Source organism: Filicampus tigris, chromosome 5, assembly GCF_054856515.1.
Source record: "Filicampus tigris isolate MCC_2025a chromosome 5, RoL_Ftig_1.0, whole genome shotgun sequence".
NCBI lineage: Eukaryota > Metazoa > Chordata > Actinopteri > Syngnathiformes > Syngnathidae > Filicampus > Filicampus tigris.
Genome location: NC_141221.1, coordinates 17,692,501 through 17,708,882, shown reverse-complemented (window position 1 = coordinate 17,708,882; position 16,382 = coordinate 17,692,501). Strand labels below are relative to the sequence as shown.

The 16,382-nt window shown below is 43.4% G+C and overlaps 1 protein-coding gene across 1 annotated transcript in view; it reads left to right on the top strand.

Moving 5' to 3' along the window:
* Positions 1-3,773: 3,773 nt before the first annotated feature.
* mn1b (MN1 proto-oncogene, transcriptional regulator b) overlaps positions 3,774-16,382 on the top strand; it is a 14,386-nt gene continuing 1,777 nt past the window's right edge. Inside the window, exon 1 of the mRNA XM_086031847.1 lies at positions 3,774-8,266. Coding sequence (XP_085887973.1) covers positions 4,723-8,266 — 3,544 coding nt within the window. The 5' untranslated portion in view covers positions 3,774-4,722. The remainder of the gene's footprint in view (positions 8,267-16,382) is intronic.

Genomic DNA, 16,382 nt, shown 5'->3' with positions numbered 1-16,382 from the left:
AATAAGTCAACAAATAATGAAGGATGTTAGGTACCCTAAAAGCCCAATGATGCGTTTCAGATGTGATCCTCCAGCACGAAACAGATTGGAAGTCATATATATATATATATATATATATATATATATATATATATATATATATATATATATATATATATATATATATATATATATATATATATATATATAAAAAAAACTCGGCTTTAATAGGATTCAGGTCTGGAGCAAGTGCAGGCCATTCCATTTGGCGTACACCAGTCTCCAACAGTCAATCCCTGATGATGCGACCTCTGTGCTGGAGCATTGTCATCCATGAAAATGAAATTAGGTCTGTGTTGTCCATGTAGGGGCACAATCACCGGATTAAATATGTTATTCTGGTAGTAGGGCTTGTCACTGTACCATTCACAAAATGTAGGACAGTTCTGTACCGAGTGGACACACCTGCCCGCACTGTAACACCGCCATGCTTTTGGTGGAGAGTGCATTTCACCAATGTAACCAGTTACATAATTCATGTTCTTTAAATTGACAACAAATATTGCCCAATTTCCACACTGTGTACATAATTGGAAAGTATTTTTAATTCGCTTTGAGGAAAATGTAAGCAGATCAATTTCTTAAATTTGACCCAAGTTTTGTCCTGGAGGGTAACGTTTTTTTATTATGCTCATCTGTATTGTTAGTTTTACCACGTGATTTCATATCCTGTTACATGAGTGTTTGAGGAAGCGTCACAGTGAAGATTCCATTCACAGTTTTGCCATGTTTTTGCACGTGAGCCTCCTCTGGGACAGCTTTTGCCAGGGGTTTGCAGGTTTTCCTTGGCAAGGAAATGTATTTTGGGTTTACACATTGATGTCAAAAGTACTTCCTCAGCTTGGGTCAGGCTTAGCCTCAGTGATTCTCATGAGCCTTCCTGTTGTTTTGGGAGGTAAGGAGCCCAAATATGACGAGGAGGAGGTTGGTGTTGGGGAAAGGTTCACTGTTTCATCCCTCCTCTCTGTTCAATACAATAGTGTCTCTCTGATGACAGATGCTGCTTAACCTGCTCTGACCCGCAGAGCTGTGATGTTGCAGCTGAATGACAGGCCCAAAGAGGACACACACAAGGTCCACTCCACACTTGCCCCACTACACAGGATACCGTTCACCAACGAGGAAAGGAAATGTCTCTTTGGGCCATCCCCCTGTGATAATATATGTCTATCTGAGCAAGTTCTCACCACCCTGAATTAGGACCAGAAAAGGACACCCACTTGTACTAGCTTGTCCCATTGAGTAAAATATTGAGACAAATTGAGTGCTAAATCACAGCTGAGTGGAGTCTTCATGTGACAGTGCTTGAAAGCCTGCAGACTGTCCGTTGTTGTGACATCGCCTTAGCGACAGCCCTGAGCTTCATTTGTCATCACTGGAGGCTCAATCAAGGGGGATGAGACCATGCCATCAGTTTGTCACACTTAACTTGTCTGTCTCCATTTTAACACACTGAAGATGGAGCTCGCAGGGGATTATGTGCAAGAGTATGAGAACTACAGAGGGAACAATGCCATATTCATTATGTTGATGATTTCCCCCCTCGCTTTCCTGCAGAGTATACTTGTTTCTTGTATTGTTAATGGGGTTTTGTTATACACAAAGCTTTTATCAGCTGGAAAATGAACATGAAATGTGGTGTTTCTAAGGGGGCTCTGCAGCAGTGATGGCAGACATGTCTTAAAGTGTTTTGATATGCAAAATCTTTTGTGTGTGTGTGTGTCTAGGTAAAAATAATGATGCTAAATCCAGCTTGGCTTTAGATATGGAGGCGGTTCTCCAGTGGCCCAGTGACAAAAAAAATTGTGAGCTTTTTTTTTTCTCTCCTCTTGACAACACGCACACCTCTTCTTTCTGGAGAAGACAGACATTTGGGTCCTGGTCCCTTAAAAACAAAGTCACTGTCTTCTGGCTCTCATTTTCTGTCCTTCAGCAGGAAGTTATATCATGCATATTCTACACCCCTCATTTCTCTTCCCCTCTTCCAAAAGTCAAATATACAAACACGCAGACGACCATATAGGCCTGCCCCTTCCCTGACCCGCCTATGGTAAGCTTTGACATTGCACCCCCTCAACTTCCCTAAAAACGTGACCATGTGACCAATTTTTCACTACAGAAAGTGGAGATGAATTCTATTTTATCCCAAACTTTCTGAGTAATGCTTGGGACAGGATCAAGGAATAACAGATCCTGTTTATTATATAGTTTGTTTCTAATAAGGCTCAATTACCATTTATTACCTAGTTTTGTTTTTACCACAAAAATACTTCAGCCCGTTTTTTAAACAAGGTAAACATTTGATTTAAAACTAAACAGTTATAGAATTTTTCTTCTTACAATAGAAAACTATTCTGTATTTTCAATAACAACATAAACATTTTGTTAAGATGATCACCAAGCAAGGACGCATGTGCTCCTGCAAGCTCCGTGAAAACAGCCACTGGGTGGCACTGTGTCTGTTTGATAAAATCCCTTCTAGTTTCCCTCCAAACGCAAAAAGGCAGCTGGACACCAAAGTATCTGAAAGCTCGCGAAAAAAATGTCTGAAAGGTCACGGTCCACAATGGTGAAAATAAATAACCTTAATATGGTGTTCTCGTTACACAAAAACACAATACACATGTTGGTAAATAAAAGCATGCTTTTGTCAAGAAGTTGTTTCATAGCCTTAGGCAAACCTATGTACATAAAAATGAATTCATCTGGTAAATCGTTTCTGGAATATTTTGGGCAAATAGTGCAGTCATCAAATTAGAAAAGTTAGATTCTCCCCAAATGTATACAAAAACGGCTATCAAGCCTAGGCTACTAAATTTGCCAGCCCATCACGTAAAAAAAACCCCATAATCAAGTAGGCAACTTAAAAGCCAACAATTAAATCATTTCAAAAGAATGGAAAATTTGTCTCGGTTTTTTATGACTTCAAATGCTTGTTATCTCATGGTTGCTTGATTTGAGACATCCAACTAATTGACATAATTTAAGAATAATTTAAAATGATTAATCTATTTACAATAGAATTAAATACAGTACACAAGAAAGGTGGATCAACATAAAACAAGACACAACATATTCGAAGGATGATTTGTTCTACTTCGGGTCATGGCAGGTACGATTTGGATTGATCTCATTGGAATGGACCACGCTTTATAAATAATATCTGGATAATAACACCTAAGTGGTAGACTATCAAAATAATGTCATTCAATCACACTAGAATGCTAATGCGTTCATAATTAATCAATCAAACTGATTTTGCACATTTAAGTTTGGGCATTTTTTTTCTAGCAGGACTTTTATTTTGTTTTTGTTTTTTGGTTTTATTAATGTGTATTAAAAATATACACAGTGGAATGTTTCTCCTGAAGTTGGCTGTAAACCAAAGATTTAAGAGAAATAGATGGTATTTTGATGAATGCATATAGTATAAGCCATTTTCACCTCAAATTTACCCACTGCAGCTCACCCAGACCCCTCTTTTGAATGTCCTATATATTTTATGGTGTCACATTAAAAGAGAAATACAATTGTGGCAATAAATAGCAATTTGATATGCTGTAATAAAATCAAATTGTGAAAGTCATTGCAAATACTGATTTACACATAAAGGTTTACAAATGTGTTCTGCTGTGGAAGACCACCTTAAAAGCGTTTGTCCCGCCCCCATGCCGTCTTCAGGCCCTCTGATTGGCTGGGGCGTCATGCATGGAAGTGCTGCTGGAAATGCAAAACTTGTTGCTGGCTGCCGCGGACGCGTTGATCCCGCACACAGCCAAAAGCGGCTAAGCCGAGTGTGTGTGTTCCAGTCAATGTGCTCCCAGCGCGCGCACACTTTAACACACGAGTCAGTATCGGAGGGTTGCGAACGTTTTGGAGAGGAGCAAGGAGCCAAGAGGTGCACCGCTTCATCGCAGAGCGAACCCCCCGCCAGCCAAGTGGAGGATGCTGTCACGCCGCTCCGTGCTTGTGGAGTGCGGGTAGTGCACGCCTCGCAGCCCCGGGACCAGAACCGGAACCGGGAACACCTCGCTTCGGTGCTTTGGCAGGAGAACAGTTGATGGTGGACTTTACATCAAGCCGGACGACTTTCTTTGCGCCTGCACTGCAATTAATGACATTCTGATGGACAATACTTTTTTTTCTTCATCGAAGCTACAGACAGTTTTAACAATACGGCCGAAATGGGACTTTTTCTTGATGCCATTATGGGACTTAATACAGAAAAGGAGTTGTGCGTACTTTGACACCTGATTGGATTAATGAATTATAGGGATGCATTTTTAAGTTTTAACATTTAGTCATTTTATTTCTTGTTTGCGCGCCTCTCAATTTGGTAGAGACATGTCTTTGTGCCATGATTACGCCGTACAAATGCGCACACGAAACTTTGGTGTATCGTTAGACAGCCGGGCCGCAAGGTAAATATAATTCTAAATTAAAGTATTTGCTTGATCAAATAATAGTAGTGCAGGTTTTAAAAACAGAAGGGATGTCGTGCGGGCATATTTAGGCAGCTTTCCCCTGCTATTTTTTAAGAAGTAAAAAGCGAACTTTTTGGATTAGTTTTGACATTTATAGTTAATTTAATTGTAGTTCGCATTGGTTTTGGGAACAGACTGCTTAAGGGTCTGCCCAATAACTTGTCATTTTACTATCATGTGGGATTAATGACAGAGTAGTATGTTTGGGCTGGAAAAGTTTGGTTCTCAGATTAATAACAGAAACCCTGGCCAGTCAGAGAGACAGAAAAACCAAGCGAGGCTGAACATGGGCTCCCATTACAAAAGTACCAGTTTTCACACTGGTGGTCCACCCGGAGCCGTGGAGCCCAGCATGGGCCCTATGAGCGACCCGCAGATGCTCGGACTCAACATGAACATGAACGGTGAGCAGTATGGAGGTTTTCACTCGCGGGGACACTCCGACATGCATGCAAGTGGCGGACTTCAGCAGCAGCAGCAGCAGCAGCAGCAGCAGCAGCAAGGACCCATGCATGGATTTTTTAACAACCAGCAACCTCATCAAGGACATCCTCACGGCCATCAACCTCACCCCCACCAACATCATCCTCACTTCAGTGGGAATTTTGGAGGCCCGGAGCCAGGATCGTCATGCCTACATGGTGCCAGGATAATGGGCTACAATAACAATGCCATGGGACCACAGCAGGGCTTTGGAGAAGGATTTGATCCTCTCGCTGAGGGACAGGCGGGGGATGGCTTCCCACAGCAGCAACAGCAGCAGCAGCAGCAGCAGCGGCCCGCTAACATGCCTGATTTCCAACATCACGGTCCTCCCAGTGGCAGCCACGCTGTTCCTGCCCCCTGCCTCCCCCTAGACCAGTCACCTAACAGGGCAGCCTCTTTCCACGGTCTGACTTCGTCCTCCTCATCCTCCTCCGATTCTCATAGCCTGGAGAATCGAAGGATGCCCAACCAGGGAGCTGTGGAGGGATTAGATTATAACTTCCCCAGTGATCCCCCGTCTGGACATTTCGATGTACCTGTATTTTCACCGTCTGAGTCAGAATCACAGTTACCGCATTTTGGCCCCGGTAGGTCAGTTCCCGGTGGGAATTTTCCAGGAAACCCTGGCATGCCTCGGGCGCCGGGCATGCAGGGCATCTCCAAGGGACATCAACCTCCGCCGCCCCAGCAGCCTCAACATGGAATCTTTTTTGAGCGATTTGGTAATGGCCGGAAGGTGCCCGTGGGAATGGACCCGGGGGTCAGTGCGAGACATCCTCTCATGCAACAGCAACAACAGGCTGGCTTGATAGCGCGACAGAACTCATGCCCCCCTGGCCTCCCCCGACCTCCTCAGGCTGAGTCTGGCTCCGGTAACCCCAACATTCTGGACGGAGGGGTCATGATGAGTGGCCAACACAATCAGTTTGAATATCCCATTCACAGACTGGAAAATAGGGGTCTGCATCCCTATGGGGACCCCATGTTTAATATGCAACAGCCAGCTCCCCTTCCCTCCCAACAGCCCCCAAATCAGAGACTACAACACTTTGACGCTCCTTATATAAACATGGCAAAAAGGCCCAGATTTGACTTCCCTAACGCGCATGGAGGTGAAGGCTGGTGCGGCGGCATGGAAAACCACCTCTCTCCCTCTTCCTACCCAGGACTGCCAGGCGAGTTCACCCCACCTGTGAATGACGGTTTCCCGCCGGGTCCACTGCAGCACACGGGGCCTGAGCAACAGTCTTTGCAGCAGAGACAGAATGCAGCCATGATGATAAAACAGATGGCCTCCCGCAACCAGCAGCAGCGACTGAGGCAGCCCAGTCTGCAGCAACTGGGTCACCACGGCGATGTGCCGCCGGGCCCGCTGGGTCACGGAGGCCCGGTGGGGGGCATGCCTCAGCCCAACTTTGACAGGGAAAATGGAAGTAGAATGGCCAATGTTGATGGACAAAACCCGCATGTAAACCAGGAGAACTCCTGGTTTCAAGGGTCCCACCCTCCTGGGGAGATGATGTCACGGCGCATGGGAGGAGCAGGCAATGACTCAGGGCCCCATGACATGGGTCTCCAGCAGAATGGGCCTGGGATGATGTTTAGGCCAGGTATGGGCATGCAGGAACCCATGAGACTACCTGGGGATGGACACGTACAGGCTCTCCATTCTCCAGGCTTGCACTCGCAGTTCAGCAGCAACATGGGCAGCCTCTCACAAATGCAGTCTCCAGGAGCAGGAGGAGGAACAGGACATCCGAATGCAGCGGCAGAGAGGCGAGCGCCTGAATTCCCTGCGCCTCCGATGGGGGCACAGCCACCCTTCCCCTACGGAGGGGCAAACCGTCAGGGGCCAGCTCACAACGTCCCCCAGGGGGTGAACACCTCACCAGGGAGCTACCCTCCTCAGTCTGAGTTCCCCTCAGGCCAGCGGTCGTCCGTTAGCAAGCTTGGTGCTCTGTCTCTTGGGAATTTCAACAAAACCAGTGCTAAAGACAGTGTTTTTGGCCAGAGCTGCCTGGCGGCCCTTTCCACGGCGTGCCAGAACATGATCGCCAGCCTAGGGGCTCCCAACCTCAACGTAACGTTCAACAAGAAAAACCAAAACGAGGGCAAGCGAAAACTGAGTCAGACAGAGCAGGACATTAATAGCAGCAGCACATCTAACGGGACTGGCAGTGCTGGGCCTGAATATTTTCAGAGCAGCACTTCTCAGAACAACCAGCTGCCTGGCACTGGGAATAGCAACTCTAAGCCTGCAAGTCAAAACCAGACGGTGCAGGGGGAAGCCAGTGCCCTCTCCCCAAATTACAACATGGACGCTACCCCGTGCAGTGAGGGGAAGGCAACAACAGGGAGTGGGAGAGGGAGAGGGAGGAGAAAAAGAGACAGTGGACATGTGAGCCCTGGAATTTTTTTTTCCTCTGAAAATGGAAACCCTGTTGTGAGTCCAGGCCAGCAAACCCCTGCAGCTGGTGTTGGGGAGAGGGGTGGGGGCACGCCCCATGAGAAACACCTGCAATCACCCTCTTGGGGAAAAGGAGGTGACCTAATGTTGGGGGACCAGGCCGACCTGATGTCCTCTCTGGACAGTGGCATTCAAAGTGTCGCCAAGTCTGACAGCAGCTCGCCCCGTGTGGACTTTCCTGATGATGTCAGCGCCCACTTTGGCAACGAGGACGAGGTGTCCTCCAGCTCAGACGCAGGAGCCGCCTCAGCCAATAAGTCCAACCGCAGCCCGATGATCGGCGGCTCACCTAAAATGCAAATGAACGGACAGAAACCCTTAGGCATAGGCATTAACAATCATACTACCTCGACAGCGGACAGCTACGGCCTGAGTGCTGGGGGAGCAACGGGCGGCGGTGGCGTGAGCCACCCAGGTACACCGGGGGTGGAGCAGGTACGCACCCCATCCAGCACCTCTGGTCAGGACGAAATCCACCCTCTGGAGATTCTACAGGCCCAGATCCAGCTGCAAAGGCAGCAGTTCAGTATCTCGGAAGACCAGCCTCTGGCCATGAAGAATGGCAAAAAGAACGGCGATTGTCCCTCTCAGAACGGAGACAACGAGCTGGCAAGCTGCAGCCCCGATGCTGGGAAGGGTTCAATGGGCACGATTGACCTTGACACTCTAATGGCAGAGCAGCACGCCACCTGGTACGTGCCCAGCGACAAGGCCATGATGGACGGCTCCGAGGATGACAAGTCCATGGGGCTCTGGGAAAAAAACAAGAGCCAAAACAACAACAAAGAAGGTAAGAACTTTTTTTTTTTTTAAAACTATTATTCAACTTCCTTTTGTCTTGCATCCCACAGTTAATGAGCATGTGGTCCTTGAATAACTTGAATGATTTGAACTGCAGAACAAGATGCAAAATGTGTTAATGTTGTGGTGATGCATATTTCTTAGTTTCAAAACCCCGACGTACCTTTGAAATGTTTTGCCGGTCAGAAAATGTCACTCCCGATGAGACACACACACACACAAAAAAAAAAAGCAGTTTTTCCAATTTAAGTTTATTGACGAAAAATATATAATAAGATAGAGCGGTCTAAAAAGCCATTTGGCGGCACAAAGACTTTCTCTCCCAATGTGTGTGTGTTTTTTTTAATATAGATTTCCTCATTGTAGTGACACTTGAAAAGAACACCTCGAGAAAAGTAAACATTTCCCGTGGTTCTTTATCTCAGTTTTCAGGGTGAACAACTGCATTGAGAAGATTAATCGCTTTTAGAGGATGTGCGTCTCTGCACTGGGGTTTCCCTCGCCTTGTTACGTGTTTGTTTATGTTATTACCATGGGATAATGCGGAGCTGCTGAAATGGAATTGGCTTTAAATTGGATGGACAGAATTAATATTCCCATTAGTTTCATTTTCATTTGGTTTAATTTTTTTTTCTTTTAATGTAAGACATAACTGTGCTATTTAATACCGGTTGGAACACATAACATTACCATCATAACATACAAATATTAGATAGCCTCTATTGTATTGTAAATTGTCTTTTTACTTTCCTTCTTAACGTGTAAAATTAGTATTGGAAATACAGCCATGCAGAGCATTGTTGCACAATATACAATTTCAGTACTCACTTAAATTTAATCAAACAGGAAAAAATAAGTTCAATTTGCAATTAATTATTTCAAGTTGTCATGGTCACATTTAATGCTTTAAAGTGGTTCTATTAAGTAGTTAAGCTATGATTTGTTTTATTACACTACTTTAGTTTACACCACAATAACAACAATATATTACGCAAGTTTATAATGAACATACTGTTCATGATAGGTACAATTGAAAAAAAATATGTATACTGTATATACAAGTTTGCTTCACATTATTAATTTATAATTGTTAATTTCAGTATTACGCTTGTAGTAGTATTAGTATCTGCTAGAATTGCTTCTATTGAATTTCCTGATCTAATTGCATTACAATTCATATATGTATATGTGTATATATATATATTTATATATATATATATATATATATATATATATATATATATATATATATATATATGTGTGTATATATGTATATATATATGTGTGTATATATGTATGTGTATATGTGTAAAGCAAAGTGCAAGTACTTATGCCATTGTCATATGACAACATTTAAAAGACTGTTAACCACAGTTAACTGTAAGCAACTGGGAGAGGGAGAGGGACAGAGACGGGCATTTGGTTGCTATTTTTTTGTAATAATAATAATGGGAATATATATTCATGTAATTGTATTAGCCACTATCTACCGTGTCTCCAGCGCCTCTTTGTTCTGTTCAATGCAGGCGTAGCGAGAGGTGGGGGCGCACAGCGAGCTGTGTCTGGATTCGGGGTATATAGTACATTGTTTACGTGAGACTGGATGGCGGCTAGTAACGCAATAACTTGTAACCAGAGGCCTAATATGTAATATCACTTCAAATCAACAGGAAAATAATATCAGCCTAGATTATCATACAATCCCTTTCTGCTATTTGTTTTGCTTGGAACTAGTTGTCTTCCACTCAACTTAATGAACAGCGACTCTAGCCTTTTAATTCTCCTGATTTATTGATGTGGTCTTAAGAGGTGCACAAGCTCTGCTAATTTATGCAAACCTCAGTGAAAACAACAGTGCCAGAGGAGTGTGTGTGCGTTTGATGCAAGGCATATATTATAGACATATGAGTCTGTGTTTTTAGATATACTGATGGATTTGCCTTTGACAGAGAGACCCAGCACTATTTGTCAGGCTGGCTTCCTCACCCTGTTGCATGAACACACAAATCAGTAGAAGAAGAATAGCCTTTTCTCCTCTCCTCTTCTCTCCCTCTTTCTTCCTCTCGCCACCCTCCCTGCATGGACAAGAGGCATGCAGCTCGGGAGCGATCGATAGCTAGTTAGCACAAATCACGGCTCCTGACAGTTTTTCATTTGAGTGCTTCAGACAGCAAAGATGAAAAAAAAAAATGGTGGAGGTACATTTGGGAGGGAATGGGTGATTTGAAGATTGAATCTGATGCTTGGGTTTACTTTGGAAGGAGCAATATAACATATTCATCTAAGATAAGTCGGTGCACACGTCACAGTTCCTGAAGAGGCAACGTCCCACAGGCTTTTGTCACTGCAAAAACTATCCACCTCATCCAGTCGGTTGGGTTTTAAGTTGCCTCCCTAGTATACAAGTCTTTACCATTAACCGAATGTGGTTTTGTCAAAAACGGAATGTGTTCATTAGCGTCGAAGAGATGTAGCTCTTTTTTCCCCCTGTGATTGTGTTTTTTCTGTATTTACTTGACGTTGAGTAAAATATATTCTTTTTTTGCAGCAGTTTGTACTATGTGCCTGCAAATGCGTTCTTATTTTTCTTAGGTTTCTTCAATGTAACGTCTTGAAATTATATTTATGGAATTGAACAGGAAAATTGTGTTCGTGTTAAATTATGTTTAGGAGTAGTTTAACTCAGAGGAGAGTCAAAGAGTTTAGAGTCAGCCTATTTTTCCATTTTTTTCTTTTTTTTCTTCAAAACCATCCCCTCCCAAGTAGTCGTTTACAGCTATGGCCACTACAAGGGAGAAATACATATAATAGAATTATTCTAATTCCTTACACAGCTAAAAAACAAAAGTTTAAAAGTGTTGTTTTTCTTTTCCTTTCTATATCCCAGCTGACACCGATGCACATGTTTAAGAGGGATGCGTGCTCAATTTACCATCCACTCTGCAGGTCTTTTTTTTTTTTGTCCTCCTCTTTCTGTGACTGCGTGTGTATTTAAGTTTTGAAGGACGTTCCTTCCTAAACTTGAATGAAATGTAAGGCTCAAAAAAGTCTTCCTTACATGATGTCGTTTCTCTCTACGATACGTTAGCACGTTTTGTAATGTGTGCAGCCTTGATAGCAAGCAATCAGAAATGAGAAGGAGGAAGTGAATGAGCTATTTTTGTTTTTCCTTCTCGCTTGTTTCACATTTCACTTTTTTTCTGTTCAACGCATTTAAAATACTTCACAGCTGACCTTATTGAACAGTCCTGCTCTTCACTCTGAGTAATAAGTCTTTTAAAGAGCTCAGATTATGATCAAATCTCTGTCGCTCTGACTTTGACAGATTTGACAAAGAAAGAGCTCGCGTGTTACAATGCCACTAGAATCAGCTTTAATCCACACAAAACAAGTTGTATTAATATTTCAGCATTGAAAATGATCCTGTGAGACGATCTGCTTTTGACATTTCAGTGCAACAACACCTCAACAAACTGTGCCAGTAATTTGTATTTCCTGTTTTGAAACAGGAAAAAAAAAAATAATAAAGTGATTGGCACTTTCTTGCATGTGGGGGAAAAAACAGCTCGGGGCAGTGCTATGTGCTTTACCTGTCATTACACACTCTTTCATATTGACTTTTTCAACAACACACGTCGCAAAGCCTCACGCACACTTCTCTCTCCATTGCATAGCGATAATCATTATGATAATCATAGCAATTAGCTTTGCTATTATTGTTTCCAAAAGACATACCGGTAATTCATCTGCTGGCAACTCCTGCAATTTGACCTGCTTATTGACATGTTCATTAGGAGTAGAATTGCTTGTGTTTCTCTGCAGCAAATCTCAGCACTATGGTTGCATTTAAACAACTGTGTCCCTGTCGTCAAGGAAAAAGTCAAACAATTGTTATTTTGATCATTTTAACTGGACTTGTGTTGTGAGATTCTACTATTAGATGAGAGGCATGAATTCAAGTTCTTCTCACTTTTTTCTTATGAGCTTGTGCGTGCGTGTGGGTGCGTGTGTGTATGCGGGTTTGTAGACAGTGCAACTTGATAGTGTAGATGTGTCAGCTGCAGACATAAAGTTTGATTTATTTAGACTGTGTCAGACTGACATCTCCACCCCATCGACCCACCAGCCCTCGATGTCCCTTCTTCCCTGGCCTGGGAGAATGTTTTAACATTATTCTGATGTGTTCAAACATGCAAACAAAAAACCTAACATTTTTTTTCATTTATAGATAGGGCATGATTTGGGAAAAAACATATGCTACATATAAAGATTTTTAAACACTTGTGCATTTTTGTTCATATACGGTATGCACTTTTTCCCCCAAAAAATACTGAGCCCCTGTCACAGTCGAAGGCAGCACATTAAAGTTTAAGAAAGGTGTCGGGCTATTTGCTTGTTAGAAAAAAAAAAACAAAGCTCATCCAGCATGTTGTTTTCCCAGAGGAAAGGTTTTTGGATGAGGAAAAAAAAAAAAAACAGTTTCAGAGTGTGTTAAATGTTCTTGTACGGATCAGTGAGTGGGATGCATTTATCCGGGAGTTGCACAAATTGAAAAGTTAAAAATCAGTGATTGCCAATGCATGTGACACTCATCCAAATGTGTCTTGTTGACTGCTTGCCATACAACAGAGGCAGTAAAAAAAAAAATAACAGGGGGGGCAGGGGTGTAGCAGTTTAGTTTAGTACAAAGCCAGTGAAAGGTGTTGGGCTTATATGTCTGTGCTTGTAAAAAGGTGTGTATGTGTTCTCAGCTCTCTTGAGGTGTCAGTGTTGTCACACTGCCAGCAGTAGTTATGTTGTTTGCCATACAGCTTGTTGTCAGGCATCTTTAATTTGTATTGAGGAATTGACAAATGACTTATGACAACCAAGCTTTTTCTCCTTGGAGACAAAAGTGAAAGCTGATTGAGAGAAAGAGAAATGAGTGATAGTGGCAGATAAAAAAGTGTCTTGCTCTCTCAAGGGAAAGTGAAGTGCTATTTTACGTTTGCGACAATAAACAACATAGCAAAAAATAAGTTGACTGTATAAATCATGCATTGCATTCTTGCATCATATGTGGCATTTCTGCATTGCATTTTAAATATTTGGAGCACTCTTTAAAATAGTTGCTGCTATCTTTAAACACCAGAGTTTTATTAGTTAAAAAAAAAAAAAAAAAAAAAAGTGAAAACTGAAAAAAAGGCTTTTCCGCAATGTGCCGAGACAAAATTGAGACATAGAAGTAGATCAATATGTCACCACAGTGGACAGGTCATAGACATGCTTGTGAGTTATGAAGGGCCCACTAAATCACTTCCCATGTTCTGCTTTGTGTCTGCTTTCCTAAGCGCTTCTCGTGGCTGGAGAGGTGACTGTGTGTATGCGTGCGCGTGCGTGTGTGTGTGTGTGTGAGACAGAGAGAAGGTAAGAAACGCTGAGGGCAATGCCTGCCTGGACAAGCTTTCGCTTTTTTTTCTCCCTTAAAGTTACAGGCCGGAGAACAGAAAGGAAATTCAAACCAAAATAACCTCTGTGCCCTTGCTGGAGAAATGCGCCGTACACCCCCTCTCTCCGAGTCTTTGCAGAGATCCTCCCTCTTCTGAGGCAAAGGTCATAGTTTGGGAGTCGGATAGAATTTTGGGGGGTTGCAAACTAGCCTCGCATGCCCGCCTTTGATAACCTCAAGGTTGGAGGTACTTTTTGAGATGTTCATTTTGTACACTTTGCTCATCCTTTGGGGTGGCTTTCACTAAGTGCAAAAAGTTGGAGACCATGGTTCTGACATGTCAGTGGCAAAAGCACTTTTTTTTTCCTCCATGATTTTTTTTTCTTCTATGCATGGTGATGGATTCTTTGTGCTGACAAAGACAGAATTCTCACACCAGGCCATCCATGGCTCTAGTTGTTATGCTAAAGGAATCTGACCTGATGTCACACGGTGTCATAGGAGCTGAGGCCTTTGGGTGTTTTTGTCAGCGAACGCAGCGGTCTGATTGGACCGCGTGGCGTTCAGAGAAGATAGGGTCGCGCCCCCGGGAGCGGGAGGTCAAAGGTGAAGTGTCGTCATGGAAGTAGAGCTTGGGATAGAAAGGGCAGAGCCGTGCCGCTTGAGATCCTGGAGCCTGGGAAATCAATGTGACGGCTGTGAAGAACTAGCGCCCAAAAAAGAAGCCTTGTAAAATGTTAACTCTCTTGCGCACACTTTGTCTCCTCCTGACATCTTTTTGTTATTTCAAAGCGACAATTCATTGCATTTACTCATTTTATTGATAGGCACAATACATATATTAACTTCAAAGACTGCTGCGGTTATTTTTAAATGCAAGCAAACATTCACCGCAAAAATAATGGGAAAATTGTCTGCCTCCTCTTTCACATTGCTTGCTGATTGTGTAGTGACATGGAAAGTTGCGTCAGGCCGTCGGATCCCAGACACACTCATGTCATGTACGCACTCCCCACTATGGTGTGCGTGTGTGTGTGTGTGTGTGTCTGTGTGTGTGAGTGAGAGAGAGAGAGGGAGAGACATCCTCATCAGGCACTAAATAACTGTGTCGCACTTGAAATGAAAACAATACAAGTGAATCACATTGAATTTGGTATTTGTTTAGTAGCACATCACTATGGAAATCTTGTCTTCCTGGGATGTGTTTAAAGACAATTTAGGTGTGTTTGCCCCCTCAGGCTTAACATTCTCCTTTTCGTATTGTTTCTTGATGCTGAGCTGCAGTTCCCCTCAGATTAATAGGCTATTATTGATATTACCGTGACAATGAAATTTGTGTTAGCCGGTGAGCAGCCATAATAACATAGATCCTATTGGGATGTTAGAATTCCCTGTGTTTAAAATGTCACGGTGATTTGGTACTTGGACTTGTGTAATGTAGAATTTCACACCATCGTTTCTAGTTTTGAACAAGTGCATTACCTGCCATGCATAATGCTTTTAGTTTAAGTGTGGATTTTTTTTTCTCCATGAAAAATCCCACAACTATTACCACCACCATTTAAAAGTGTCATATTTTTTTGTGTGTGTGCCATCCTTTTGTAAATCAATTTTCTATACATCTTATCCTGTTCAGGCTCACTAGGAATTTTAAAAGTCAATTTTTTCTTTCAGCGATGCTGAGGAATTACAGACAAATTGTACTGCAATTGTCCTTTTTTTTTTTTTTTTTTTAGGTGATGTATGAATTTTCCATCTAATCTTAGTGATGTGTCTTGCTGTGATCGCTTGCGTGTGTGCATCTAAATATACGCGTGTGTATGTGGAGCAGCGGCTCAAGGCTGATGTGGGTATGGCAGCAGCGGCAGCGGTTGGCGTGTTGTGTGTTTGGCCGAACGTGTTGTCAGTTTGCTGCGTGTCAGCAGTGAGCCAGGGGAACGCTTGGCTGCCTATTCAGGCCGGTGTGGACCCCGCTGTGCCTAGCTAGCATGAGCTGCCGGCGGCTGCTGGAGGGGCGCTGAGACGAGGGAGTGAGAGTGGGTGGAGGGAGGCAATATGCGCTGTTGGGGGGGGGGGGGGGCGCTTTGCCACGCTGAGGTGTATAACCGGACCCTCTGGCAAATGTTAGGTCTCGTCAGTAGCACCTCTGACGCCGGTCTAAATCCTCATTTCTCCCTCACCGCGTCCGCCCTCTTAACATCTTGCTTCCTTGGGAGAGACCATTTTTACAAAATCCTTGCAGAGTCAAACGAAACAACAGGAGGCTTGGCTGCCTGACCTTTTACCAAATCCTCCACTTTTCCATTCCAGTGGTCACAGTCCAGACAGGCTGGGGGGCAAGCCTGTGTGTCTGCCTCCTTTGGTTGTCCTTGCTGCATGGCCAGGCGAGAATTTGGGAGGGATGACGATAATAAACAAAAGCCCCTACCCACCAAAAAGTACAGTTCACGTTGGCACGCTTTTTCCACGGTCAAGATGAAAGGATATCGTCACCAACAGGAATGTACACATTTTTTTTCTTCAGTTTTATAAAAGCTTCTCATCTTGAATTAAAAAGTAAACAAACACCACACAATTCTGGATGTCCTACATTGCTTTCTTCTTGGTGTTGACTTTATTAGTTACGATACCACACTTTTTACAGCCATCCCCATTCTGGCTAACTATCCCACAGTGG